The following is a 27,139-nucleotide window of genomic DNA, read 5'->3' on the forward strand; positions in this document are numbered from 1 at the left end:
ACTAGTTGATCAAGCCATATACAAATCGAATAATCTAAGGTTTCGAGCATGACGTGTGTTTTGGAACTAACATCTATCGAGGCAAGATGTATCATTACCTTTGTCGGGTTTGGAGCCTATTTGAGCTAAGGTCAAATTTTAACCTAGCTACATTTTTTACATTTAGTGAGTTGAGTCACTTAATCCCAAATTACAATTTTACAATGCGTAATTGAAACCTTGTATAGGATAAGTCAATTTTGTTCCAATTGTATTTGGATTGGGTTTTAAATGATTCAATTTGAATCTATACTTATATATTAAAAAACGTTCTTAAAACAGAATATGTATCACGTGTTACCCTTTTAAACTCTATTAATGTGCCAAGTCATCAAAATAACATGCCATGTCACCTCCACAACTTTATATATTAAAAAGGCGTTCTTAAAATAAAATAGGTGTCACGTTCTATTAATGTGCCAAGTCATCAAAATAACATGCCATGTCACCTCTACAACATGATTTAAATTTGACATCTTAAAAATGCTTATAGCAAAACTTGAACTCGAGACCAACAAGTATTATGTTACAAGTCTTACCACCTTAGCAATCCATATGTTGTGTGAATCTACCTAACCAAATTATAGTTTTCTTGGATTAGATGAGTAGTCCTTAATTGTACTATTTATTACATATCATAGGACAATTTAACAGCTTTAATTTTGAAGTTTGAAAAATTGTACTTCCTTCGTTTTTTTTATTTATTTTTTTTTAATTTTTTTTTAATTTTTATTTATTTATAATATTGCACCACTTACCTTTTAAGGAATTATCACAAATATTGCACCATCTCTAATTTAGGAAAAGAAATATTTGTGTTCACACTATAAATACTAAATGTACCCTTACTTTTCAACCCTTGATTTTTTAGTTTATATATATCATCATATGGACAATCTTGTATTTTTACCTTTCTCTCTCATCCTTTTTTTCCACAACCAAAAAACTTGTGCTCAACCCTATGGTGCAATAAAAAAAGAACGGAAGAAGTATTGTTTTTCAATTTGATGAAAAATAAGATTTTTTTTTTGTTAAATAGTCAATAGTTGAATATCTTTGAAGCAACCATAGTAACATATAGAGTACAATATATTGAATATAATTCTTCTAATACAAATCTTTTTTCAAAATATTAAATTTTCAAGACGATTATCAATACATAAAGAAAAAACAATCAACTGTTATTATCAAATTAAAAGAGTACAAATTATCAACTCAGGCATCTTTCGAGCCGTACACACTGGTTGAGTTTTAAATCGAGTCACTTTTTGACAAGTCCGAGGTATATTCTCTCATAGACTGCGCTAATCGAAAGGGCTGGGGAAGAAATTTCATCAATGAAGTAAAATAATCACAATAATCCCTTGTTACTGTTGTTCTTCTAATCTCTGGTCATCCATGATTAATTAACAGCTTTCTAGAGAGAGAAGAAGAGAGCAATTTGATAAGGAGGAAATGGAGGTTAAACAAGAATCTGGGTCTCCAAAGAAGAAGCCTCGCCCGCTTGTGCGCATTGCGCTTCTTCTCATGTCTCATCGTGTTCTTGTCAGGTACTCTTGATCATTTTGCTACTAATTTTGATTTTTGAATCTGGGAAATGCTCAATTTTTAATTTTTACAAAACCCCAGTTTTATTTGTCTCAATTTGTTGCATTTTTCTAGTTTGATCTGCTGTATTGCTGGAGTTATTGCACTTTTACTCTTGCCTGTTCTTGCCAAAAATACTTACATATCAGAAAATGCACTCATGCCAGGTTAGTGTTTTTGCTCAATTCTCAAATTATTTCAATTGGGTTTTTGTTTATGTGGATGATCTTGTTTGTTGATGTAGTCGGGTCGATTAGTTTTGATTGAGTGTAAATTGTGTTCAATGCTCATCTTTGGTAGAGAGTGCTCTTCAAATTACTTAATAGTATGCAAATTTTGATTTTGGGGACCTTGTGTACACCCTTTGGATCCCATTATGTTGCTACAAATGGGGTATTTGCCCCGGGAGATGATTGCCAGAAGGCATACATTGATCTGTTTCATTGAATGAGTTGAAATTAGTACATTCGGGATAGTGGATGATTTGACTTTAGGCAAAATTTAAGTGAATTTACTAGTGTTGAAATGTTACTTTATACTTATATGATTAATCAACGAGTAATGACGTTGTACATGTGAACATATTGCGCTAGTAAACATTCTTAAAGATTATATGGTTTTAACTTGTTCTGTTAATTTTTTTGGATGAATGGTTTGGTGGGAATAAATTTTTTCAGTAATTACATAGTATGTGACCTATATGTGTTTCATAGGTTCGGCAAACCCCATGCTCTCTTCTCAGGAAGTACTAGATGCTGACAAGCTTGTAACAGAGATAATGAGATTGAGCTTGGAAGGTGATACTGCAGGCATGTATGTGTTCTCTATATTTCACTTCATATTCGTCTCATCTATTATGACTTCCTACATTCTGAACTCATTTGCAAAGTCTTAGATGCTTGAAATTGATTTGAGTATTACCTGGAAGTGTCTAGTTTTACCGTTTACTTAAGCTATCCAAGCCTTTGCTCTGTAAATTGAGTTGCAATGGATGACTTAATGCCTTTGGCCAAGCTTTTCTGATGTCATTCTTGCTTCAGGTTTTAAGGCATTTCATTAAGTCTATTGTGAGGCCTATGGCCTAAGGCTTATACTTCCTCCGTTCTTTTTTACTTGACCCACTTTGACTTTTACACTATTTACCACCCCTCCTTTGACTGTCTTTTGTGAATAATATGTAAGGAAAAACATATTCATGTTGGATCTTTTTGAATTCGTCTCAATAAGTACTATCATATTATACAATTTTTATAATTTTTACTTATAGAAAATTAAAGTTATTGATCGTTAAAGTTATGCATTGGCAAGTGTGATAAAAGAAACAGGTCAAGTAAAAATGAACAGAGAAAGTATTTGGATAGAAAGATAAACTGAGATTTTTAAGATCATTCTTTGCACTTTCTTCGTGCCATTTGTTGGCCAAATATATTTTAATTTTTCACTGAATCTTTCATTTCAGTGAAATCCCAAGGCTACTAAAGAAGCGTGTGGAAGACTTGGGTGCAGAAGTTAGTCAGTTCCAGTTCTATCCTCAGACAAATAAATTTCATCCTCTTCATTTCTTTTCTAGTCATGACAGTGACCTGGATCAAGATAACACTACCTGTGTCAGTCCAGCTGTTAGTACTGTTGGTATAGTTAGGGCTCCACATGGTGACGGAAAGGAAGCTATTATCATGGTGACTCCTTATAATGCTGTGAAGACTGATGCTGGTGAAGCTTTATCATTAGGTGTAGCATACTCTGTTTTTTCTTTGCTAACGCAAGTTACCTGGCTGGCAAAGGACATTATTTGGCTTGCTGCAGATTCTCGGTATGGTGAACATGAATCAGTTTCTTCCTGGTTGAGGGAATATTATGCCCCAACATTTTACCGCTCAGAAAAATCACGCACTAATATGTGCTCTGCAAGCAATCCTGATTGGGAAAATGCGGATAATCAGGTTGTTGGTGCAGAACCGCGTGAGGGCTTTAGACGTGCTGGTACCATGGCTGCTGCTCTAGTGATCAAAGTTAATGGAAACAAAGATGCTGAAGATAGTCTTAGTATCTATGCTGAGGCTTCCAATGGCCAAATGCCAAATCTTGATCTTATAAATGTTGTGAATTATTTGGCAGTACATCGTCAGGGTCTGTATGTAATGGTGGGGAAACATTGGTCCTTATTGGAGTCAAAATGTCTGAAGATGATTGGTGGAACAATTGAGTCTCTAGGAAACCTGGCTAGAAGCTTAAATCCCCAATGGGGCTTTGGTATTCCTGTTAACGAGTACGTTGAAGGTGCCGCTACCCTTACTAGTTCATTATATGCTCAGGTGACTCCCCGCTTTCTTTTTATTCTTCGTTTTGTTTTCCCTTTCTTCCTACACCATCCATCTGGCCGTGGGTTTTTGTGTGTCCAGCAGACTAATCATTTGTCATTTATATTATGTTACTTGTTGGTCTTGTTACTTATCTTTCCTTGTTGTTATCATTCTTATAATAAGGCGTTAGGTGTTCCAACCGGTTCCCATGGTGCATTCCGTGATTATCAAATTGATGCTGTCACATTGGCGATTGCTCCCAAAGCCTCACCATATAACAAGGGAAAGCGAAGTGACTTTCTATTACGGAGTGGCCGGTAATGTGTTTCTACAACTCTTTGCCCTAATTTTATTCTTTTTTACCCCAGTTGAATGTTATTTTAGTGGAGTGCTCTGGTTGACAACTAATTAAGATAGGCTTTTTGAAAAATCTTCTATTGCTTTGCTGGAAACAAAATGCTGAATGCCTGGTAAAAGTTGTAATTCTTGCTGTAGTGTTCTGTATTGAATAGTTGTGCAAATTCAATGCAAATTATTTTAATTAAGCCGGACTACAGCTTCACTGGGTTAGCAAGCTCGTAAAACTGAGGACCCAAAGATCCTGGACAAGTGGTTTGTGATTTGCAGTTTGTGGTTTGCTTCAAATTATATTTTAAACAGTTAAAAGGCATGACTGACATACAATCCGTTAACTGTTCAAGCTTGATGTCTGCTGCTATAGATGTTCAAGTGGTTCAAGCCTTCTTGTCCTCGAATAGAATAGGCGTGCTTTTGCCAACATTGAAATTATATTCCTAAAGCTGGATGACCATTCAACTATTCTTGCTAGTTTTTTAAGCTGACGACATATAGGTCCATATTTGGTGCTTAGCATGTGAGATGAATGGAACCTAAAAAAATCCATGTATATTACATCCTTTTGAAATTTGAATATATTAGCTCAAGTGACACTGCCAGCTGCTTTGGGTTTTTGAGAATAAATCACTTTGCTGAAGCTGAATTCCAATTTTTCGTCAATATACATCTGATACCTGATTGAGAGCCCAGACAAGTGTTTAGTGGTTTTTTCCAACTGTTGGTCTTCATCTGAAACTGCACATGTTGTTCCTTGTTGGAGCTGCCTGCTGAGCTTTTGTGCTTACTACTCTCTTCTACCCTCCCTCTCCGATTCCTTCTGTTGTGTGCCATCAAGTGAAGTTTAGAATAAAAAATAGTGATGTGTCCCTGCCTTCATATAAAATTCAGCCCTTGCTTTGGCCAGCAATATTACTACATTTAAATTAGACTGATATGCAAGATGCTTGGGGACGTCGAAAAATTTGGTAATACTGTCTCAGATAATAATTTATTCGAGAAGGTGTAAAACCAATCATAATATCAAGATTTTATTCTCCTGAAATTCTGATTGGGGCACAGAATGTTTAAGAATGTTTCTACTTACCTAATTAAATTCTTCTAGAGATAAAGCTTACGCTCACTTCACTCACTAATGCTAGGGCTCCATAACTTCACTCTAAAAAATAATCTTAGCTTTTACTAAGTTACTAGTCATACTCATTGAGAAATAGTAAGCTAGACTTACATGGGTATGGTATTAGATGCCTAACAGAGATGGGAAACCCATCTAAAGTAAAAAATTAAAGAATGTCTAGAATCAGTTACAACTGAATCTAATTTTGGCATCATTTTGTTGTTGTCAGTTTTCAAAATTATCATGATTTTAATAAGTTTGACCAATTTTTGATTCATTATATGACATATATCATATTATTTTGAAAAACAAAAAACCAAAAAACAGAAAACCACAGTGATACCAAACGGACCCCGATTGACCCGATTTTGTTTTCTAATTCTTAAATATAACTTGGCCAAGTCTGCAATTATAATACCGAAAACTTTCTGTGAACCTAGCTCAAAATGCTTACTAGACCTACTGTATGATCATGTGAGACCCGGCATGTCCGTGTCAGCCTCATTAAACACATGAATATGCTTGGCAGCCCAATTATTGAATCTCCATGCCAGAACCCGATTTAAATCTTCCACCCATATACGGAAATACCTAATTGTCCTCAGTGTTTAAATCATCAACAGATATTAGCCATAGAGCAGTCTAAGGAATTGAGTCTTAAGAGATGTAAATGCAAGCACATCATTCTACTATTGGAAATAATTTGGCCTTGAAAGCTAAGATCTGCTTTATAACTTTGCAGTAAAAAACAGCCCCTAATTCACTTGTCTTACCAAATATATACTGTTTGTGGCTTTCAAGAGATAGTTCAGCTTCGTACATTTTGTTTTTCCTTTAACTTTATTATTTCTGAGTTTGTTTAGCTATTAAGAAGATGGACTTGCATTCTTGTTTTTGTGCTGAAAAATGTTCAAGTTTACCCAAATGTATCTCCCACAGTAACTACTGCAACGCAAAGAAAAGCGTATTTTCTTCCCCTTTTGTCTCAATTGTTGTTGATCTGTAGGCTTCATAGGATATGACGTAACTTTCTTGCCTTGATGCTCTAAGGAGTAAGTGCTTGCCTTTCTGCAACCATGACATCCCTATCTAATTGCTACAACTGGCCCAGAAGAAGGTTACAAGCATTCATTGGTGTCACATCACACAAAACCTTGTCTTTGTCTGCACACCAAAATTAATCCAGGATTGCCTCTTGACTTCCACCTTATTCTCACTATCTAACTATTGTAGCTTAGGATGTGTCATAGTAATGATAAAATAGTATGTGAAGTTCTCACTATCTATTACGAGACTTTTAAGTTTTCCCGCCAATTTAACACCCTGAATATGATTTTCCATTGAAGACTTTAGATCTCCTTGAACTGATGTCTTGCATCTCCTTCACAAAATTAAGCTTCAAATTTCTCTAAGATCTCCTTCCACCTCATTTTCATTGTAATCCTCTTTTTTTCCCTTCATAATATCAACAATCTGGCAATCTCACCATCTCTATAGTCAAATCCTTTTGTTCGGGAAGTGCTTTTGGTAATCTTGAAGCTAATTTACTTTGTTGGGACCAATTATTTTTTCATATTCTTGAAATTTACAACTTGAAGGTTTATGTCTTTGTTTGTTAGAAAAATTAAAACCACCTCTTGACTGTTTTGGTAAAAAAATGCCTTTAGCTTTGCTTTCATGCCTTTTTGTTAGTTTTTAACTTTATCACCTGAAGTAACCAAACTTTAGCAAATGACTAGCAAGCACGGCTTCTAGAATTTTTAGCTTTCAAAATGTTTAATCCTGTCAAAATTCAAGACATATATTGTTTTATTTCTTGCAATTCAGTAGATATTTTGAATTAATCAAAATCTGCATATTTGGCTACATTTGTAGCTCATTGCTGCAATTAGTCAATTTGATTGTAAAGATTTTGCCTTTATGCGCGTGGAACAAGTTGCTTATGGGGCTTTTTTTATGTTTGTCCCAAGACTGCAATATATTCGAACTTTAATGCTGTGTAATTGTATCCTTTTGGTTAATCCAAGTCCTTGAAGTCAAGGAACCGTTCTGTCTTACGTTCTCAATCCAAACAAAATTCCAGATTTATAAATTCATCATAATATAATGCATCAGCAAATTTGATTTCATCCTCATACACTCCCAGCATTTAATCGTGGTGAGGTTTATATTGCTGAGATGGTGTCTTAGAACAGAATGGAACAAAGAGCCCTGTGGCAGGTTTTGGCCACTTCTTCTAGACCCTCCAGTTTGTCATTGAAGTTAAGCTTCTTTGTCCCGTAAATCTCCAGTCAGGCTATCTTCTTGTTGTTGTTGTTGTTGTTGTTGTTGTTGTTGTTGTTGTTGTTGTTGTCAGAATGTCGATCTCCTTGCCATAATTGCATGGCTTCTTTTGATCACTATTGCGCCTTCGCCTTATTTTGAGCCAATCAGCTCAACCTTGTGGACCTAAATGGTAATGAAGTCAACCAAGAACAAGTAGATATTTTAGGCATCCTAGTCACAAAAGGCCCTAGAGAGAGAAGTTGATGGTTCTGAGTCTGATCTCACTTTATAAATACCAATGTTGGGCACACCGCACACTAACACAAAATAGCATGGAACAGTGTGGGGAATTGTTTTTCAAAAGTCTAGTACAGGAAGTCTTCAAAAACAAGTTTAGGTGTGATGCATTTATTTAAATATTTTGTTTATAAATTTGAGTTAAGAACCTGTTGTATTTAGAGAGCAGAAATTTAAAATTACTTGACAAAACTAAATTTCAAGCCTGTTGCAGCGACTTTCCAGTTAAAATTTAAGAATGATATGAAAAAAAAATCTGTTGCTCAATGTCTTATTGTCTTCTTTCTTAATGCAGGCTGATCGAAGGCACAATTAGATCAGTAAACAACCTACTTGAAAAATTTCACCAGTCCTTTTTTCTCTACCTTCTAACTGGGCCCAGCAAGTTTGTTTCAGTAGGAGTTTACATGATTGCTTTTGCACTCCTTCTTGCACCCTTACCGGTTGTTGCTGCTTCTCTATATTCTGATGCTGTCACATGTCATCCTAAGTCTGACATGGTAAAATCTTCTGCAAGCGGTAGCTCATCTGATATGATGAAAAAATCTGGTACTTCATGGAGGTGGCTTCACGCAGCAAAATCTGTGTTTGTTATACATATATGGGCAGCTGTTGTAGCATTACTTCCCTATGTAGTTTGTCAAATACCCAACAGGACATCAACTACATGCAGTATTTCCTGGATTTTGCTGTCATTAGCTAGCCTTCAAATCTTTTACATGGTCTTCGGCTCACCTTACTCCAGCTTCAAGCTATCAGACCTGCATAAACAAGAATGGGCTGTCTTGAAATCTGTGATGATCTCAGCAGCTTTCATCGGTTTGTCTCTCATGTCTGTAGTGAACTTTGCAGCTGCAGAAATCGGGGCATTATTGTTGGTGCCATTCTGTTTGATGGCTCAGCCCTTAAAACTAGACATGCAAAACCTGAGCCTGAAAGCTTTCTCCAGAATTGCTTGCAATATAGTCTTAGGGTTGTCCTTGTTTCCACCATTTACTTTCTTTGTGATAAAAGGCTTGTCTGAAGGATTCAGTAGTATCAACATCGGTGATTTTTGGACCTGGGCTGAGTCACTTTGGCTATGGAATAGCGCAACTTATCTATATGTGTTGTTGGTGCACCTTCCTTGCTGGGTGTTGTGTATCCATCTCTTATTACATCCTTGTTAAATTTCCTTGAAAACTTTTCCACTAACTTGCTGACTTGTTATTTAGAGCCAAAATTTGCCCTAGATTTAGCCCTTTTTTGCTATCAAATTTGCATCAACTCACATCAAGGCTGTAATTTTAAGATTTTGCTAACTAGGTGTTGTACCATCTTTATTTGCAACGGGGCGAAATTGTAATGTTGAGTTTGATTTCAATTAATATATATGTATTTTATTTCCATTTTGTTTAGCTTCATGTAAAGCTTGTATGATTCTTTTCCATTTTGTAATACGTAGTATTTGCTGAAGTTATTGTAAAGCACCTGTGCTCCATTCACTGTAAATAAATGGCCATCCCTACCTTAGGGTTCATATTCAGTTCGGAAAATTTGCCAAGAATAATACCACCTTTCACCGGTCTTCCAATAATAGAACCACCTTTGGATTATCTCAAAATAACACGACCTTTGACATACATCTTCTATAAATAGAACAAAAAACCGGTAACCTGTTTAATAGGTTACATTGGACACGTGTCGCGTTGTAATTTGTTAATTTTTTTAATAGAAAAACCTTAAATTTAAATAAATAAAAAACCATCTTCCTGTTCAGCAGCCCCCCTCCACCTCCACTCCCCTTTCCCCCTCCCCCGGCCTCCCTGTTCAGATCCTCCCCTGTTAGCCTACCACTCACCGAGAACAACCCCCCCTCCACAGCCTCACCCTCGAAACTGCCCTCTATCCCACCCCCACACTCGAACAGCCACGTATCCCCACCCAAACCCTCGAAATCGCCTCAAAGCCACCGCCTCGCCCTTAAAACTATCTCAAAATCATCGCCCTGCCCTTGAAACCGCCTTAAAACCACCACTCTGCCCTCGAAATCGCCTCCCAAACCATTTCCCTCACTTACTGGAAAATTGAGAGAGATTAAAATCTTTTCAACCACCTGCCGGGAAAGAAAGAGAGATCGAAACCTTATCCCCTACCAACCGAAATAGAAAGAGAAAGCTTGCGTGAAGGGGAGGGGGGGGTGTCGAAATCTGGGTAGGGAAGGGAGGGGGTTCAGAATCGGGAACAAGGTAGGGAAGGGGGACCGAAATCGGGGACGGGGTAGGGAGACCGGAATCGAGGATGGAGAGGGGAGGGGGCCGGAAACGCGGATGAGGACGAGACGGGGGAAAAGAGGGGGCCCCACGCTGGTGGTTTCCGATTAGGGGGGCTATTTTAAAAAATGGAAAATTGATATAAAAAAAAAGACTAATCACATTGTGACACATGTCACAAGTAACCTATTAAACAGGTTACCAACAGGTCTCGTTCTATTTATAGAAGATGTGTGTCAAAGGTCGTGTTATTTTGAGATAATCTAAAGGTGGTTCTATTATTGGAATACCGATGAAAGGTGGTATTATTCTTGGCAAATTTTCCTATTCAGTTATTCACTATAAACTAATGTCCTCTCAAGCAAAAATGTGACTGTTAATAAATGTCTGAAACATTACTCAGCCACAAAAAAATGTAAGCAACCTTAATCTAACTTCATCATCACGAAGGTGTCAAAAATTGATCCTAACTCGAAATAGCCTAACATAACACGAAATGACTCGATATAGGATTTGATCTACATGGTTACAATAACTTAGCATAACTCAAATCCGACGAGACATGACTTGAACCTAATCGATAACTTGAACTGACACCTCTGTATTTCACCCATAGATTTTGCAACCAATTGAATATTTTCCCTCCCAATTAAGTTGAAGGTTAATTATTTTTTACAGTTGAGCAAGTTTATTTGTCTTATATACCTATTACTCCGTATTGTTTTTTTGGTGTTATATATCTAATTGCACAATGTTGTTTGGTTATACAAAGTACAAACTACAGGTAAGTAAGTTCCTTTGTTTAGTTTCCTTTAAATTGTAAAGAGCAACCTTTTATGTTTTTACCAAATAATCTCGATTCCATATTTATATTTCTCATTATCTACTTTTTAAGTGAAATCCAGGCTCCCTCATTTAGATTTTGTCTAATATAGTGGTCTAACCTGATCTTAACATATATATATATATATATATATATATATATATATATATATATATATATATATATATATATATATATATATATAAGAAACGTTTCAATTCTATTGCAATAAATGAAAAACGAATGAGTCCGAAAGGAATTATTATACATTCGACCCAATATACTCTATTTTTTTTAGTTCTTAAAATAATTGATCAAATTCAATATATAAAAAATAAACAATATGTAATTGCTGTTAAATAAACAATGTGTTTTTGTAGGAAATCAACTAAATGCGACTTGCAGCCACTTAATGTAGTTGTCGTTGTCTTGAGTGTTTTGTTGTACTCTCTCCACATTTTTACTTGTTTCGTTTACAATTTTTGCACTATTCATTTAACCTATTTTGAGTTTTTGACTAATATTTGTTATTTATAAATCAGAAAAAATATGGTCATGTGGATACTTATTGGAATCGTTTTAGTGAATAGATTATTAATTTTCGTTATAATTTATACTTATTTATTACTGATCAAATATTTGCATCGAGAATTGGAGCAAGTAATAAAATGAAGTATTGCCGTTTTCGGCATATGATGTTCTTGTTATAAAAGAGAAAAGAAAAGTCAATACTCAATACTGCCGAATTATCAGTCTTACTCTTGGCGGGCAGACAGGAAATTCCATTCTAATTGCAGTATTGCACAATCTTCTTGATTCACATTAGTTCTTCTAGTGTCAGGTATATATTCAAAATTTCATCAATTTTTATCTATTATCGCACTCGAATTTTGTCTTTGAATTGCTCTATTTTCTGATTATTTTGTTGTTTGTTCTAATTTTCTCTGAATTTTTTTAGGGTTTTAACTTTTCAAATTGATTTCGAAATTGGAATTTGATTTGTTTTGGAATTGTGTTCATCCTCAATTTCTTGATTTCAGTAATATATGAGGCTAACGTTTATGTTTTCTCAACAAATTATTTGATTGTTAAAATCTTTCTAAATCTAGCGGAAATGTTGAAGTTTTTATGTAATTGATTGTTTCAACTATATGTTTAAATCATAGTGGTGCAGCAGCATGAAGAGATGAGTTCACAGCATAATTGCTTTATTTTATTTTATTTTTTGAGCTTGTAAGTGTGAATTTGGAGCAAATTTAGGTTCTAAGTTTCTAAATTTCGATGTAGAAATCTAGGTTACTTGTTGGTGTTAAGACAATAATTTATACCATTGCGAGCTGAGTGATAATTTCACCAACTGTACTAATTGTATGAAACGAAGGATCCGTTACAGGAGTTGTTTGAGTATCTGATGTTGTTGAGGGTATTTTGATTTCTGTGAATCCATTGATGGAATACAAATTTTATTATTTTGGAGGATATATATGATTATATCAATGGCTTATTAAAGTACTTAAGCTGTTGTGTGCTTTGATACCAAGAGAATGGATTCGAGGAGATTCACAGGAATTTTACTCACTCAGTCCAGACCAACTCATTTATTGAAGTACCATTTGTATTAGTTGTGTCCCTCTCGCCCTCTTTCTTCTTCAACATTCCAATTGAGACATAATATACAAGGTTATCACTGGAAGTTAACTGTATCTTGGTATTTTAGGAAATTGGGTTAATAGTCTCTTGGTATTTTAGGAAATTCTACAAGTTTCCTAACGCCCGCTTTTGGATGTGACTTCTTTCTGGACGAGGGAAGTTTATGAATAGAGTGGGAATGTGAGAATTAGTAAATCGTCAGAACATTGGACTAACATTCATTGATGGTATGCTACTTAGTTCTCTAGCTGTTCTTTTATATTTTCGTTGAGATGCCCAATTTTTAGTGTGTTAGACCATCATGACCTAGATGTTGAGAGTATAACAAATTGGATGAATTTTGCTATTTTAAATTGGTTGAAGCTGTTTTAGAGTTTGTGATGAGGTGTATGTTCTGATCTCTAATAGCATTCTAATTAAGCCTATTGTTCTTTCTTATGAGTAACTCAAAGCAACAACACCTAGCTAATGCCAATAACAATCTATGCTCTCACAAGTTAGGCTTTGTTTGTTTTGACATAAAACATATTTTGGGAAAATGATTATGAAAAACACTTTTCAAGGTAAGAATAAATATAAAAAAAAGTTTTCTTTTGCTAGTTCCTTACAAGAAAAATTATACAGGAAGAGAAAAATGGTGCAAGGGAGAAGATGGATAGTAGGAGAGGAAAGGGATGTTAGCAGTAGGAAGGAGTCTGTGAAATTCTTTCCTTTCGAAAGGAACATGTTTTTAAATCTTGGAAAGTCCATTTTCTACCTTTGGTGAAATTGTTTTCAACCCTTTATAAACCAAAGAGCGGAATATGAGAAAATTATTTTCAACAAAACAAACGAAGCCTTAGAGAAGTAGGTTTTCACATGATGAGCCCCCATCATTCCAAAGTTGTAAATGTACTACTGAAGATTAAAACTTCTTTGATAAAAACTTCTTTGCTTCTTAAAGTAGAATCGTCTTTTGCTATAGAAATCATCTTTTGGACATGACTTTTTTTCCTGAAGCACTTAGTACATATGTTGTTATGATTCAGTTTTTGGTAAATAAATATAAGTTGCTCCTAGAGGATAATTTTTTTTTTTCTAAATATGAAATCATCGAAAAGCGTGGTACTTTGTAAGGTTTGCTTATACAAAGTACAAAAAGTGCTTTGTTTTGGATATCATTTGTATTTATTTGGTTTGTTAATTCTTTTATTTGATACTAACTAGTAAGAAGGTATACCTTGAACCTTCTGTCCGAAAATAAGTCACATATTGTATTATTTTGAGATATCTAGATCATGCTGTCACATTTTTTAGAACAATAGTGGATCATGTTTGGAACTTCCAATTGGAATGAAGAGGGGTTGTGGTGTGAGTTATAAAGCTATTCCATGTTTCTTTTTGTAGAATCTTATTAGCTCCTTTAGTTTGATGATTTGGGACAATGTGATGACTATTTCTGGATAGCGAAAGTATTAAATGGGCACCAAAGGCTTGTCAGCTAATTTTGGTTTTTTTATCAGGAAATTGCAAATCAAGTGGAGTTTGGGAGGCTGTAAGTTTAGCTGCATATTTCAAATATTTCATAACTCCTGCATATTTGGTGTGCTTTAATGGCATCAAGGCGCAATGTGAAATACTCTCACCTTGCCACTGATGAAGATGGAGTAAACGATTACAATGATGATGGCCATATAAAGGGAAAACCATTTGATCCTCGGTTTGATTACACACCGAAGTGTCTTGACAAAGTTCCATGGAAATCAATTATTCTCGCACTGTTCCTTCTCTTCCTTGGTTCATTTCTTCTCTTTCTATCTTTTTTCATTTTCACTGGTCATATGGGAGGGGAGCGGTCTCAAGCATATGGTCTCCTTGCACTTGGAATTCTTTCCTTTCTTCCAGGTATTCATAAAGAGTTTTCTCCCTCACCCCCTGTATTTTTTGTCTAATCACTTCCTTTTGCTAAAGTACAGTATTTTATGAAGTATTTATGTATTAAAATAAGAGAATCATTCTTGTTCTTTCATTTTTTGGTTTTCATGGTTACATCATATATAAGTCATCTCTTTATGGATTCCACATGAGGTTCTATTTTTTTGTCTAAGGAATCCAGAATTAAAGAAAGTTAAATAAAGTATGATGTATGCTTTAAGTCCTAATTTGTAGCAGTAGCAAAACAGTAACCAATGATTTATGATATAATTTCTAGTTTTAGCCTATGATATCAACTTCTCTTTCAAATGTTTCTAAGTGGTGACTGCTGCCTACTTCTCCAGCCAGTATCTTTGCTCTTTAAAATGATCTTTTGAGGCTGCTTGCTGGTGTCCATTGCCCATAGTAGCTTCTCTATTTTAGCAGGGTAAGGCTACGTAGATCCAAACCTGCCTTTACCCTGCTTAGAGCTGGATCTGTACTAGAAGTATTGGGGCAATGATGTTGTAATTGTTGCAATTGAACTGCAAAGTCACCCTAGCATAATTCAGATGCTGACTGTTAGACGTGTTAATAACAGTCAACTTGGCTAGATCTTTATTAACTCAGATTTATCCCCTTTCATAATTATTTTTGATATTTTACTTTAAGGCCTTTTGGCTGGTAGGTTAGGTTGTCAAGGAAGGATCCATGTTGCCACTCCCATACAAGCATGAATAGAATTACCCAAAAAAATGCAGCAGCAATGGTTTCAACTGGTGTTTTTCTTATCTTGTGATTCTTTTTGCTAGTGTTTTTTTGTTCATCTTAAGGAAAGGGGATTCTGGGATTGTATTAGTGATCCTGGAGCTAAATCTGAGATAGAGTTGGACGTATATGCATGAGTTTTTGAACTAATATGGGATAAAAGGCCTGGTTCTGGTTCACCCCTGTTCGGCCCTTGAATTCCTCCGCAGCATACACAGAAGGAACAGGCGACAAGAACTTTTACAGATTTGAATTATTGTCACTTCACATTTTTTAAATATTTGCCTTAAAAAAAAAAGATTTATACTTTTGGACACGACAAAAGTTTCATGACTTCCCCATCCAAGGAAGTATAAGGGGTGGGTGTAGGAGAACAGGATGAGCCTTTTATGTGATTGCAAATGTACTACTCTTTTGATTTTATGCAGCATTTGTACAGGATTATGGTTAGTAAATGTTAAGGGTTTTTCATTTCAAATTTCTTCCTCGTGGCTTTGTTTTGTTTAATATTGTTCTGTTTTAAATTGTTGGTGCAGGCTTCTACGAGACTCGGATTGCATATTATTCATGGAGAGGTGCTGCCGGCTACCGTTTTGCAGCCATCCCTGACTACTGAGTCTTGTCCCTCAAGATTTGCACCTCTGGTTCATGTATCCACTTTGTATCTCCTAGTCCGTTTCTTGATGCTATATTGCATGTCTGTTGTATAGAGCACTTACTTTTAGGAGTTTTGTACTTGCAGTAGCATCCAGTATTTTTACAAGTTTTTATCTTTAATGCTGGATCATAGTGCACCAGTCTTTTTGTTCTGATTACATTTTAAATGACACTCAGCCCTAACTGAAAGTCATGGGCACTGGGTTATATAGTTTGCGTTCTTGTGTATATTTGAAGCCAGTGGAACATCATCTCGGATGCGGTTGTGGAAGAGGGTTCTGGAGGGGTTTGAAACGATTTGTCCTTGTATGGACTATGGACAAGGGTGCACAAGCCTTTCGTAGGAGAGGGTGTAGTGTGGCTCAATTGGTGTACCTCGAATTATAAGAGTAGAGTATTCCTGTCATAATTGTTACGGTGAGGAGTGGAAGAGCCACGTACTTTCGGTGCTTGAGCATCACATGTCTGGATTGAAGCTGGGTATGTGTAGTGCATGTGAAACTGTCAAAAGTACATTGCTCTATGCTGGTTGGAGCACCATATGTCTTCGGAATCAGCCAAGATTTACCTAATTTTAGGTTAAAAGAACAGAAGTGTACTGGCCCATCCTTCAAACTCCCTAGGCATGGTGTCGATGGCGGCATGGCGCCCTTATCCCTAGCCTTCTAGGAAAATAATACACTCGTATGTTTTTTCACTAAATAATACTCCATTCGTCTCATCCTTCCATATTGTAGCACTTCAACAAAAGTTGATACTTCATTTGTCCCTAAATAAACGTCAAATTCTTTTATGAGATCTATATTTATGAACTTTATTCAAGAGCAAAAAATGTGGCTGCTGGGATTCGAGCCCAGGTCTCCACGGCCACAACGTGGAATTCTTACCACTAAACTACAGCCACAAGGTTGTAATATTTCGTAGAATATGTACTAAATTTCGTAGTATCTAATAAATTTCGTGAATACTTCCCTTTGTTAGTATAAAGCCGAAGATTTTATTTAAGTTTAAAAAAAGTAAATTAGAAATTGATTAATAAAAGCACAGAGATAGTGACGATTCACCATTAAAATCAACAATTCAAACCATAATCATCACATGGTAAGTTAATCAAATGCCAAGAAATTTCACACCATAGATTAACCAATGAACGGAGTCGATAACGATGATGATGTTGCCATTTATTATTTAGAAATAAGTGGATTTCAATTCAAAATTTATGGGATATTAACAACAATATGAAACATATTGTACGAGTAATTATTATCCTCAATATCTATGTTAGGAAATACTATGCAAATTCCCTTTAGAATCAGATTAGTGGGAATAAAAAAATATATATGAATAATACAAATAAATGAACAAATATTTGTATCTCTAATTATGTTGCAAAATTTATGAAAAAGATAAATAATACACAAGTGTACAACACTTATTATAACTCGCAACCATATGCACCGCAATCACACCTGAGAATTTTTTCTAAAAAATTCTCTTAAAGCTTCTCTCTCTGCTTTATGTTTTCTTTTGTTTTTCGGATGAATATAACAAATCATAACTTAAGTGTATATAGATCCTATATTTCTAAATATGACTTCTTAAATTAAGAAAACTATTTTGTCCTTCACATTTTGTAGGAAATCATTCACGTATTGCTAAGAAATTCTAAGACTTATATTTGTTTTCCTTTTTTAAATTGTGGTGATCTTAACAATCTCCCACTTGAAGACTAATTTTAATTTGTCTTCACACCTTACTTCATGCAGCTCAACTTTCTCGTATGTTACTTATGTAGGCCAACTAAAGTTGAACACAACTTCAGTTTGTCAATAGTCGCCGTCTTTGTTAACATATCTACCGGATTCTTAGTTCCTTTAATTTTCTCCAATTTTAACACTTCATCTTCTAATAGAGATCTTATGAAATGATAGCGAAGTCCAATATGCTTAGTTCTAGAATGAAATGCTGAATTCTTTGCCAAGTGTATTGCACTTTGACAGTCACAATACAATACATTATTCTCTTGCTTGAATCCCAATTCAGTTAACAAACCTTAAAGCCATATCATCTCCTTACTAGCTTCGGTTACCGCTACATATTCAGCCTCTGTAGTGGATAGAGCGACAATCTTTTGTAGTTGCGACATCCAACTAACCGTTGTATTTCCAACCATGAATATATAACCTGTGGTGCTTTTACGACGACCGACTTCTCCTCCAAAGTCTGCATCGACATAACCTTGTACTGTTAAATCACCTTTACCAAAGTACAAGCATTGTTCTGTAGTACCTCGTAGATACCTCAAAATCCACTTCACTGCTTCCCAATGAATTTTTCCTGGATTTGACATAAACCTGCTAACAACTCCCACTGCATGTCCAATATCCGGTCTTGTACAAACCATTGCATACATCAAACTACCAATGGCTGAGGCATATGGAACCTTAGCCATATAATCATTATCTTCCTCCGTCTGAGGAGATTGATCCTTGGATAATCGAAAGTGACTTGCCAAGGGTGTACTAAGTGGCTTGGCATCACTCATATTAAATCTTTGTAAAACACGTTTGGTATATTCTGATTGAGATAATTGCAAAGTACCTTTATGCTTATCCCTTGTAATTTGCATTCTAAGAATTTTCTTTGCTGGACCCAAGTCCTTCATGTCAAATTCCTTTGACAATTGCTCCTTTAGCCTTCTTATATCATCCATATTTGAACCTGCTACTAACATATCATCGACATAGTAGAATGATATAACTGGATTGATATCTCTTGATGTAGCAATAGTGATCAGCATTGCACTTTTGGGGAAATCTTCCTTGTGCATAAAGTTATCAAACTGTTTGTACCACTATCTCGGGGCTAGTTTTAGGCCATACAAACTTTTCTTAAGTTTGCATACCATATTTTCTTTCCCATTTTCTAAGAAACCTTCTGGTTGATGCATGTAAATATCCTCATCCAGATCTCCATGAAGAAATGCAGTCTTCACATCTAATTGCTCAAGATGAAGATTTTCAATGGCAACAATACTCAACACTGTTCTAATGGTATTAAGTTTCACAACAGGTTTAAAAATCTCAATGTAGTCAACTCCTTTTTGTTGGAATCCATTAACTACTAATCGAGCTTTGTATCTCTTGGAACCATCATGCTCCTTTTTCACTCGATATACCCATTTGTTGTGAAGTGCCTTTTTACCCAAGGGTAACTCAGTTAATTCGCATGTCTGGTTTAAAATCAAAGAATTCATCTCATCTTTCATTGCAAGCTCCCACTTCCTAGCATCACTTACCTGACATGCTTCATTATAGCATTCAGGTTCCCCTTCATCAGTCAATAACAGATAATTCACGTATTTTCTGTTTGGTACATGTGGACGAGTAGTCCTTCTCAATACTGGTGCTGGACTAGAAGTTTGTGGCATGTTGGATTGTGGTGTAAGGATCTGTCCAACAGATTCTTCTTGTTGAGGTTCTCTTACAGGTAAGTCTTTCACCATTCTATCGGGGATATAATCTTCATCTACAAACATCGGCCCACTCTGCACTGAGTCACTAGTTTCAATTTTGTGTCTATCCTTGTACATGACTCTTTCATTGAAAATCACATCTCTAGTACGGATCACCTTTTTATTTTCATCATCCCATATGCGGTATCCAAACTCATCTTCGCCATAGCCAATGAAAGAACATTTCTTAGATTTAAAATCAAGCTTATTCCTGCCTTGATCACTAATATGCACATATGCTACATAACCAAAAAACTTTAAGTGAGACAAATTTATATCTTTTCCAGTCCATACCTCCTTTGGTATTTTATAGTCTAATAAAGTTGATGGTCCTCGGTTGATCAAGTAATTTGTTGTGTTGACTGCCTAAAACTGCTTCGGTAAACCTAGCTGTATACGAATGCTTCTAGCTCTTTCTGTCAACGTTCGATTCATACGCTCAGCTACACCATTATGTTGTGGTGTACCCGGCACTGTTCTCTCCATCTTGATCCCATGCTCATAGCAAAACTTCTTGAATGTGGTGTCTTCATATTCACCACCATTGTCGGTTATGAACTTTTTAATCTTCAGACCTGTTTCATTTTCCACCATTGCTTTCCATCGCTTGAAAGTTTCAAACACTTCAGATTTTTGTTTTAGGAAGTAAACCCATACCTTCCGGGAGTGATCATCGATAAAAGTGACAAAGTAGTGTTTTCCATCGATAGATGAAGTAGTTGTTAGACCCCAAACATTGGAGTGAACAAGCTCCAACTTTTCCTTCTTTGGGGTTCTACCACTAGTTTGAAAGCTTACCCTCTTCTGCTTTCCAAGTATGCATTCTTCACACATTTCCATATCAATAGATTTAAGACTTCGGAATTTCCCTTTAGAATGCATTAGTTTCATCCCTTTCTCACTCATGTGGCCAAGTCTTTGGTGCCACAATTTGGAGTATTCATTTCCTACTGCAACTGAAACTGAACAACACGCCCTTGATGTCATGTAAAGAGTACCACTCTTTTTACCATGAGCAATTGTAATTGCTCCCTTTGAAATCTTCCAATCGTCATCTTGGAAGTTTGTAGTGTAGCCTTCGGTGGCCAACTGCCCAACTGAAATCAAGTTCTTTCTTAGATCGGGAATATGCCTGACATTCTTCAGCTCCTAAACTAACCTATTTAACTTTATCTTCATTACACCTTTACCAACAATATCACAAGGTTGGTCATCTCCAAGGTATACTTTTCCAAGGTTTCCAGGGACATACTTCTCAAAGAATTCTTTCTTTGAAGTAGCGTGGAATGATGCTCAAGAATCTAACACCCAAGATTCTTCCTTGCTCTCTAAAGAGCATATGAATGCATCATCTCCTTATACGGTAGATGTAACATTTGCCTCTGCCTTTACTTCTTGGTTTTTCGGTGTACTCCTGCACTGATTTTTATAATGCCCTGTCTTCCCACAATTCCAACACTCAATGGACTTCGAGTTCTGAGAATTATTGGGACTCCTTGATTTTGATCTTCAATATCTGGATTTACCTCGATAGCTTGATCTTCCACGTTCGTTTCTTTTGGTTGAATTTCTTCCTCTTAACTCTGTATGTAAAATTGAAGAGGTTGATGATTCACTCGACTCTCTCCGTCGGATCTGTTCACTGAGAACTAGGTCACGAACATCGTCAAATTTCAATTTATTGCTTCCCGACGAGCTACTTACGACTATGACTGTAGCATTCCAGCTATCTGGTAATGAAGACAAAAGTATCAATGCTCGAACTTCATCTTCAAAATCAATTTTGACTGAACTCAATTGGGTTGTGATTGAATTGAGTTCATTAAGATGTTGATGAGCTACCAACCCACCATCTGTCATCCGCAAATTGAATAACCGCCTCATTAAATGAACTTTATCAGAAGCCAATGGCATCTCATACATACTAGAGAGAGCTTTCATCAGACCTGCCGTGGTCTTTTCCTTTGCTATATTAAAAGCAACATTGCGTGATAAAGTTAGCCGAATAACTCCAAGGGCTTGTCTATCTAGAATATTCCAATCTTCATCTTTCATACCCTCTGGCTTTTTTTTCCGAAAGAGGTTCATAAAGCTTTTTCTAGTATAAATAATCTTCAATCTGCATCTTCCAAAACCCAAAATCTGCATCTTCCAAAACCCAAAATCTGCACCATCGAATTTTTCGAGTCTTACCTTTCCTTTGTCTGCAGCCATTGCTCCCACTCAAATTTGACTTCTTAGAATCGTTTATGTCGATTTCTATCTGAATGTTGACAGACACTACTAGAAATAGGCCGATTTTTGATGGACCAGTTCCGACGGATATGTTTTTCCGTCGTAAATTCCGACGGATTTTTATTCCGTCGGAAATTTACGACGGATTTCCTACGGAATAATATTCCGTCGGAAACTTAACGTTTCGACAAAAATAAAATCCGTCGGAAATTTCCGACGGATTATTCCGTCGAACCGTTAAGTTTCCGATGGAAATAAAATCCGTCGGAATATAATTAAATAATAAAAAAAACTTACCTAAAAACACGGTCCTCCCCTCTCTCTTCTCCTCACTTTCATTTTTCATTTCTCTCTCTTCTCTCTTCGCCTCTACTCTTTCCCCTCTCTTTCTCCCGTTTCTCTGTCCTCTCATCTCCTCTTTCTTCCATCTCTTTCTCTCGTTTCTCTGTCCTCTCCTCTCCTTTTTCTCTGTCCTCTCCTTTTTCCTCTTCTCTTTCTTCTTCCATCTTCTTTCCCTTCTCCTCTACTGTCTCAACAACAACAGATTAAGGCAACCCATCACCCACCGTCAACAACAAATTACGGCAACCCACCCACCGTCAACAACAACAACGGCTACCCACCCACCGTCAACAACCACAACGACCGAGCGACAACCAACATCAACACCAACAATAACGGCGTAACAACCACCGTCATTCACTTTCAAGGTTTTTGTTTTGTAGATCTAGTTTTAATTTAGTTTAGATTGTAGATCTAGTTAATTTTTTTATGTAATTGTAATATTAATTATAAATTTGATTAGATAATTGTATTTCCTTTGATTTTTGTTGTTTAATTGTCGTTTTTTTTTCATTTGTTTAGAAATTCTAATTAAAAATGTAGATCTACTGATTTTGATTTTTTTGTTTGGTATTTTTCGATTATGTTGTGTTAATTTTCATATTTTTGGCCTAATTTATGTTTTTTTGGGGTAAATGTTTGGTGTGGTGGTGTCGATGGTGGTGTGTGATGTGGGTGGGATAGCGACTGGTGTGGGTGGTATCGGTGGTGGTGGTTGGTGGATTTGGTTTAAATTTCGGTTAGGGTTACGGTTGGTGGTTTGTTGTGGGTTAGAGTTAGGTGGGTTAAGGGTTAGGTGGTGGGTTAAGGTGGTGGGTGTGATGGGTTACGGTGGTGGGTGTGGTGGGTTAAGGTCGTGGGTTTGGTTACGGTGGTTGGTTTGGGTAAGGTGGTGGGTTTGGGTGAGGTGGGTATTTTTTTTTAATTTTTTTTTTTACATTTTCCGACGGAATTGAGTCCGTCGGAAGTTTCTGACGAATTTTTCCGGTGCCGGAAAACCTCTTCCGACGGAATTTCCGACGAAAAAGGTCATTTTTCCTACAAAACGGTTTCCGACAACTGGTTTCAACGGAAATTCCATCGGAAACACCTTTCTACGGAAAACAGGGTGTTTCCGACGGATTTTGCCGTCGAAAATGGCTGTTTTCTAGTAGTGAAAATGTCAACTTGGCTCTGATACCATTTGTTAGGAAATACTATGTAAATTCCCTTTAGAATCAGATTAGTGGGAATAAAAAAATATATATGAATAACACAAATAAATGAACAAATATTTGTATCTCTAATTATGCTGCAAAATTTATTGAAAAAGATAAATAATACACAAGTGTTCACAACACTTATTATAACTCACAACCATATGTACCCCAATCACACCCGAGAATTTTCTCTAAAAAATTCTCTTAAAGCTTCTCTCTCTGCTGTATGTTTTCTTTTGTTTTTGGGATGAATATAACAAATCATAACTTAAGTTTATATAGATCCTATATTTCTAAATATGACTTCTTAAATTTAGAAAACTATTTTCTCCCTCACATTTGGTAGGAAATCATTCACATATTGCTAAGAAATTCTAAGGCTTATATTTGTTTTCCTCTTTTAAATTGTGGTGATCTTAACAATCTCAATTCACTAAAATATTTACTTGTTTTTATGATTTCTATTACAGACTTTAACAATAATATATATTTTTTTTAAAGTAGATATTATAATAATTTTTAAGACTAATGAAATATGATTCTGAATGATCAATCATATATCCAGTGTTTGTATAAAAGACAATATTCAAAGCATTTAGTTGGATAAGGAACTAAAAGAAACACAAAAAAAAAAAAAGAAAAAAAAGAAAAAAAAAAAACCAAGTACACATTTATTGACGAAAAGAGTTGTTACAAATTCATTTGTCTTTTAATAATAGCATTAGTGTGTAGTCCGGGGCGTTGCCTCAAGTTGCTACCTTTTTTATTTTTACAACTATTAAAATTTTAAAGACATTTAATAGTTTGTATGTGTTTTCAATAATTTTGTAGTACAATATATATTTGTGTGTTAGAGCATATGTGAGTACGTGATAATTAGTCTTGATGGTTATACAATGATATTTTTTCTAAGAGGTTGAGTGTTCGAACCTCTTCAACCATACATTTTTTAAATTTAGTTGAGGCAACATAGAGTGTTATTGTTTGTTGCGTGGGCGACGTGGCGTATTGAGGAATTGAGTGGGCGACGTGGAGTATTGAGAAATTGAATATGCGACGTGGCGCAATGAGGGGCTTACGTGACACATAGACGTTCTTAGAAACGCCTTTAATATATTAGTATAGATGATTATTGTTTTTCTTTGGCCTTTAGTGACGAGAGTTCATAGTTTAGAATTGAATATTGTTATTTTTTTTTTTTTGAATGGTTCGTAATTTAGAATATTGTTCCAATAAATTAAACATCCTTTACTAATAATGTGTGAAGTGTCCAAGTTTCATAGTGATAAAATATGTCATCGGCAATTTTTTTTCATTTTTAATTAAGGAGGGGTTGATACATGGTGGGATGACATGTATTGACATAGAGTTTTAGAAATAGTAAAAATGAATTGTCAATTTCAAAACTTCTAATTTTATAAAAGCTTAAAATTGGTTAGGTTCGTTAGTTCTTAACAAAACGGTTGATCAGTGTGAGATTGTTTGTGATTCTGGTCATGATATAGTAACCATCATTTTTAACTTTTAAGATTTTATTTGGATCTACTTTAACACCTTTATTTATATTTAAAAAAAAAAATTCTTAAATATTTTATCAACGACTTGCTCTGTACTTGTTTAATTATATCATTGGAGTTTTACACTTGTCAATGAATAATTTGTACTACTAATATTTGATTATTTTTCAGTTAAAATCATTAAAAAATAAAATCATTTTTGAAAGTATAAACTCCATATAATGACATGAGTTAAAAAGATTTTACAAAATTGTATTTTTTGTAACATCATACAATTAATAGACAAAGGAGTAAGTGTAAACAATCTCACAATATCAATCTATCTTTTCCTTATAATTATGAACTCTTAAATAGTTGTACTCCAATACAAAGTACAGTATAGAGAACTTCTGAATGATCACGACCTCACAGTTTATGGCGTTGTTAACTTCATTACATTGTTGCTTTGTTCACTTTGCCTTTTTGACCAATAATAATTGTCCTTCGCACTTAATTAGTGGGACCTATGTCACAAAAAGACACATTGATTATTAATAGTGTCATGAAGAAGTAATTAATTATTGGTATAAAATTGTTTATAAATATTGGTTATCCATGTAACTTGGTCTTTTATCCCAATTTTATTCCCCAACTTGATCGAACAAAGGTTAAATATTAATTTATCCTTATCCCGCACACTATTTCTCACTATCCTCACATAGCAAGAGAATATGACGAATAATATGTAAAAGATGAAAGTGTAAAGTGTAACCAAACAACAAGGAAGAGATGTACAAGTAGAACTTATCATAAAAAAACAGTTTATCATACAAAGGTCCTAAGAGAAAATGAGTTTAAGCAAATGGATCAATTTATGAAAATTATTAGTAATTTTTTATTATAAACGATTATATTACATGAGAAAGGGAAACCGGATATAAAAACCGAATTAATCATCTCAATTACAAAGCCATCATAGAGCTAAAACACAAAGACATAGTTGAGCATATGATGATTAATAATGAACAAATTTAATATTAAGGCTCAATTGACTTAAAAGAGGTGGTGGTGGTGCTTTCCTTCATGCTCTTTCTGCTCATCCTTGGCTTCCTTCTTCTCATGGTGCTCATGGAATGCGTAGCCACCAGCCCCGACTGCAGCAGCCGCAGCGATTTCCTCCTCAATCTTGTGCTTGTGAGCATGCTCTGGGTCTTTCTTCGCCTTATGCTTCTCATGCTACAAATGTCACAAAATATACCACAATCAATAAGTTTTTCACAATAAAAAGTCAATGATAAGAAAATTCAATATGTTTAAAACTAAACCTTTATTTTTAAAAAAATTGTGAGGCAAAATTGAATTTATATTTAATTGGAGAGATTAATCATGTAGTATTTGTCACATTGTGGTATCAATTTCTAATACCACCTTTCAAATAGTTTACTACAATAATACAATTTAAGTATTATTAGATGCAAGAGTGTACGAGTTTATGTCAGTGCGTCCTTGATCCATAGATCAACATCATTTTTTCAAAAATAAAAATGCGAGTAGTCATCGATCCTTCCCAACTCTGTTCAATAACAATAGTCAAGTACATTAATTTTAAAATGTCCGAATAAACTAGTCACTAGTCCTCGATCAAATAATAATAATGTGTGATCATTTATTATTATACTCTTATTAAGATTGAATGACGTGAAACTTATGAGAACAATTTAACACGTAAAACACTATGTCCAAAAATTACGTAGAAAAGAAAAGTAGTACATACCAGAGCAAAGGCACCAGCAGCAACAGCACCAAGCTCACCCATATGCTCCTTATGCTTGTGGTGCTTCACTTCCTTCTCATAGTCCTTATCGTCGGACCCGACCACCGCGGTGGTAGTGGTCTCGGTGTATCCACTGCCGTAGGCGGTGTCGGGATAGGTGGTGGTGTCAGTCAAGACAACAGCTTCCACAGGAGTGTTCTCATCATCATCCTTCTTGTGGTGGAAGAGGTGGTGGTGGTGGTGTTCTCCAGACATAGTTGTTTTCCTTGGGAAATATTAAATAAATAGAGAGAATTTAGAGATTATAATAGTTTAGAAAAACTAGGATTAATATATGTGATTTGTGAAATGGATGATTTATTTTGTCTTAGAGAGGGTCCTATTTATAATGGATTAAGTACATCTAATATGATAGTTAGATATTTAAAGAATATAAAATAAATAAAAAAAAAAAGTGTTGTGCGACAGCGGAAGCAAAGGTCGAAAACAAACAAGAAAACAATAAAGAAATTCAATGCAAACAATAAGAACAACACCAAGAATTTACGTGGTTCACTATCGATGTGATAGCTAC

The 27,139-nt window shown here is 35.3% G+C and overlaps 3 protein-coding genes and 1 non-coding gene across 4 annotated transcripts; 2 read left to right on the forward strand and 2 right to left on the reverse strand.

The window, feature by feature from the left end:
• Positions 1 to 1,223: 1,223 nt before the first annotated feature.
• LOC110735687 (glycosylphosphatidylinositol anchor attachment 1 protein-like) lies at positions 1,224 to 9,344 on the forward strand. Its single transcript, XM_021915874.1, has 6 exons — positions 1,224 to 1,589; positions 1,702 to 1,793; positions 2,340 to 2,439; positions 3,086 to 3,941; positions 4,113 to 4,246; positions 8,258 to 9,344. Exons 1-6 carry the CDS (start codon positions 1,495 to 1,497, stop codon positions 9,129 to 9,131), a joined length of 2,151 nt encoding a protein of 716 aa, XP_021771566.1. The 5' UTR covers positions 1,224 to 1,494; the 3' UTR covers positions 9,132 to 9,344.
• A 2,388-nt stretch (positions 9,345 to 11,732) lies between these two features.
• Positions 11,733 to 16,723, forward strand: LOC110735688 (transmembrane protein 230-like). The gene is made up of 3 exons (XM_021915875.1): positions 11,733 to 11,878; positions 14,190 to 14,571; positions 15,885 to 16,723. Exons 2-3 carry the CDS (start codon positions 14,280 to 14,282, stop codon positions 15,962 to 15,964), a joined length of 372 nt encoding a protein of 123 aa, XP_021771567.1. The 5' UTR covers positions 11,733 to 11,878; positions 14,190 to 14,279; the 3' UTR covers positions 15,965 to 16,723.
• Positions 16,724 to 16,837: 114 nt separating this feature from the next.
• Positions 16,838 to 16,909, reverse strand: TRNAH-GUG. Its single transcript has one exon. It is a non-coding gene; the product is annotated as a tRNA-His (tRNA).
• An 8,751-nt stretch (positions 16,910 to 25,660) lies between these two features.
• Positions 25,661 to 26,926, reverse strand: LOC110735689 (abscisic stress-ripening protein 2-like). The gene is made up of 2 exons (XM_021915876.1): positions 26,566 to 26,926; positions 25,661 to 26,027 (listed from the first exon to the last, which is right to left on the reverse strand). The coding sequence occupies exons 1-2, from the start codon at positions 26,818 to 26,820 to the stop codon at positions 25,845 to 25,847; spliced, it is 438 nt and encodes a 145-aa protein (XP_021771568.1). The 5' UTR covers positions 26,821 to 26,926; the 3' UTR covers positions 25,661 to 25,844.
• Between the last annotated feature and the right edge of the window lie 213 nt (positions 26,927 to 27,139).

The sequence above is a fragment of the Chenopodium quinoa genome, unplaced genomic scaffold (genome assembly GCF_001683475.1).
Source record: "Chenopodium quinoa cultivar QQ74 unplaced genomic scaffold, ASM168347v1, whole genome shotgun sequence".
Taxonomy (NCBI): Eukaryota; Viridiplantae; Streptophyta; class Magnoliopsida; order Caryophyllales; family Amaranthaceae; genus Chenopodium; species Chenopodium quinoa.

Excerpts from the sequence above, each read along its gene's own strand:
- LOC110735687 (XM_021915874.1), top strand. The coding sequence starts at position 1,495 with ATGGAGGTTAAACAAGAATCTGGGTCTCCAAAGAAGAAGCCTCGCCCG. Across the intron at positions 2,440-3,085 it reads GAAGGTGATACTGCAGGCAT|TGAAATCCCAAGGCTACTAA; the intron begins GTATGTGTTCTC and ends CTTTCATTTCAG. Across the intron at positions 3,942-4,112 it reads CTAGTTCATTATATGCTCAG|GCGTTAGGTGTTCCAACCGG; the intron begins GTGACTCCCCGC and ends TCTTATAATAAG.
- LOC110735688 (XM_021915875.1), top strand. The coding sequence starts at position 14,280 with ATGGCATCAAGGCGCAATGTGAAATACTCTCACCTTGCCACTGATGAA. Across the intron at positions 14,572-15,884 it reads AATTCTTTCCTTTCTTCCAG|GCTTCTACGAGACTCGGATT; the intron begins GTATTCATAAAG and ends TTGTTGGTGCAG.
- LOC110735689 (XM_021915876.1), bottom strand. The coding sequence starts at position 26,820 with ATGTCTGGAGAACACCACCACCACCACCTCTTCCACCACAAGAAGGAT. Across the intron at positions 26,028-26,565 it reads CTGCTGGTGCCTTTGCTCTG|CATGAGAAGCATAAGGCGAA; the intron begins GTATGTACTACT and ends TGACATTTGTAG.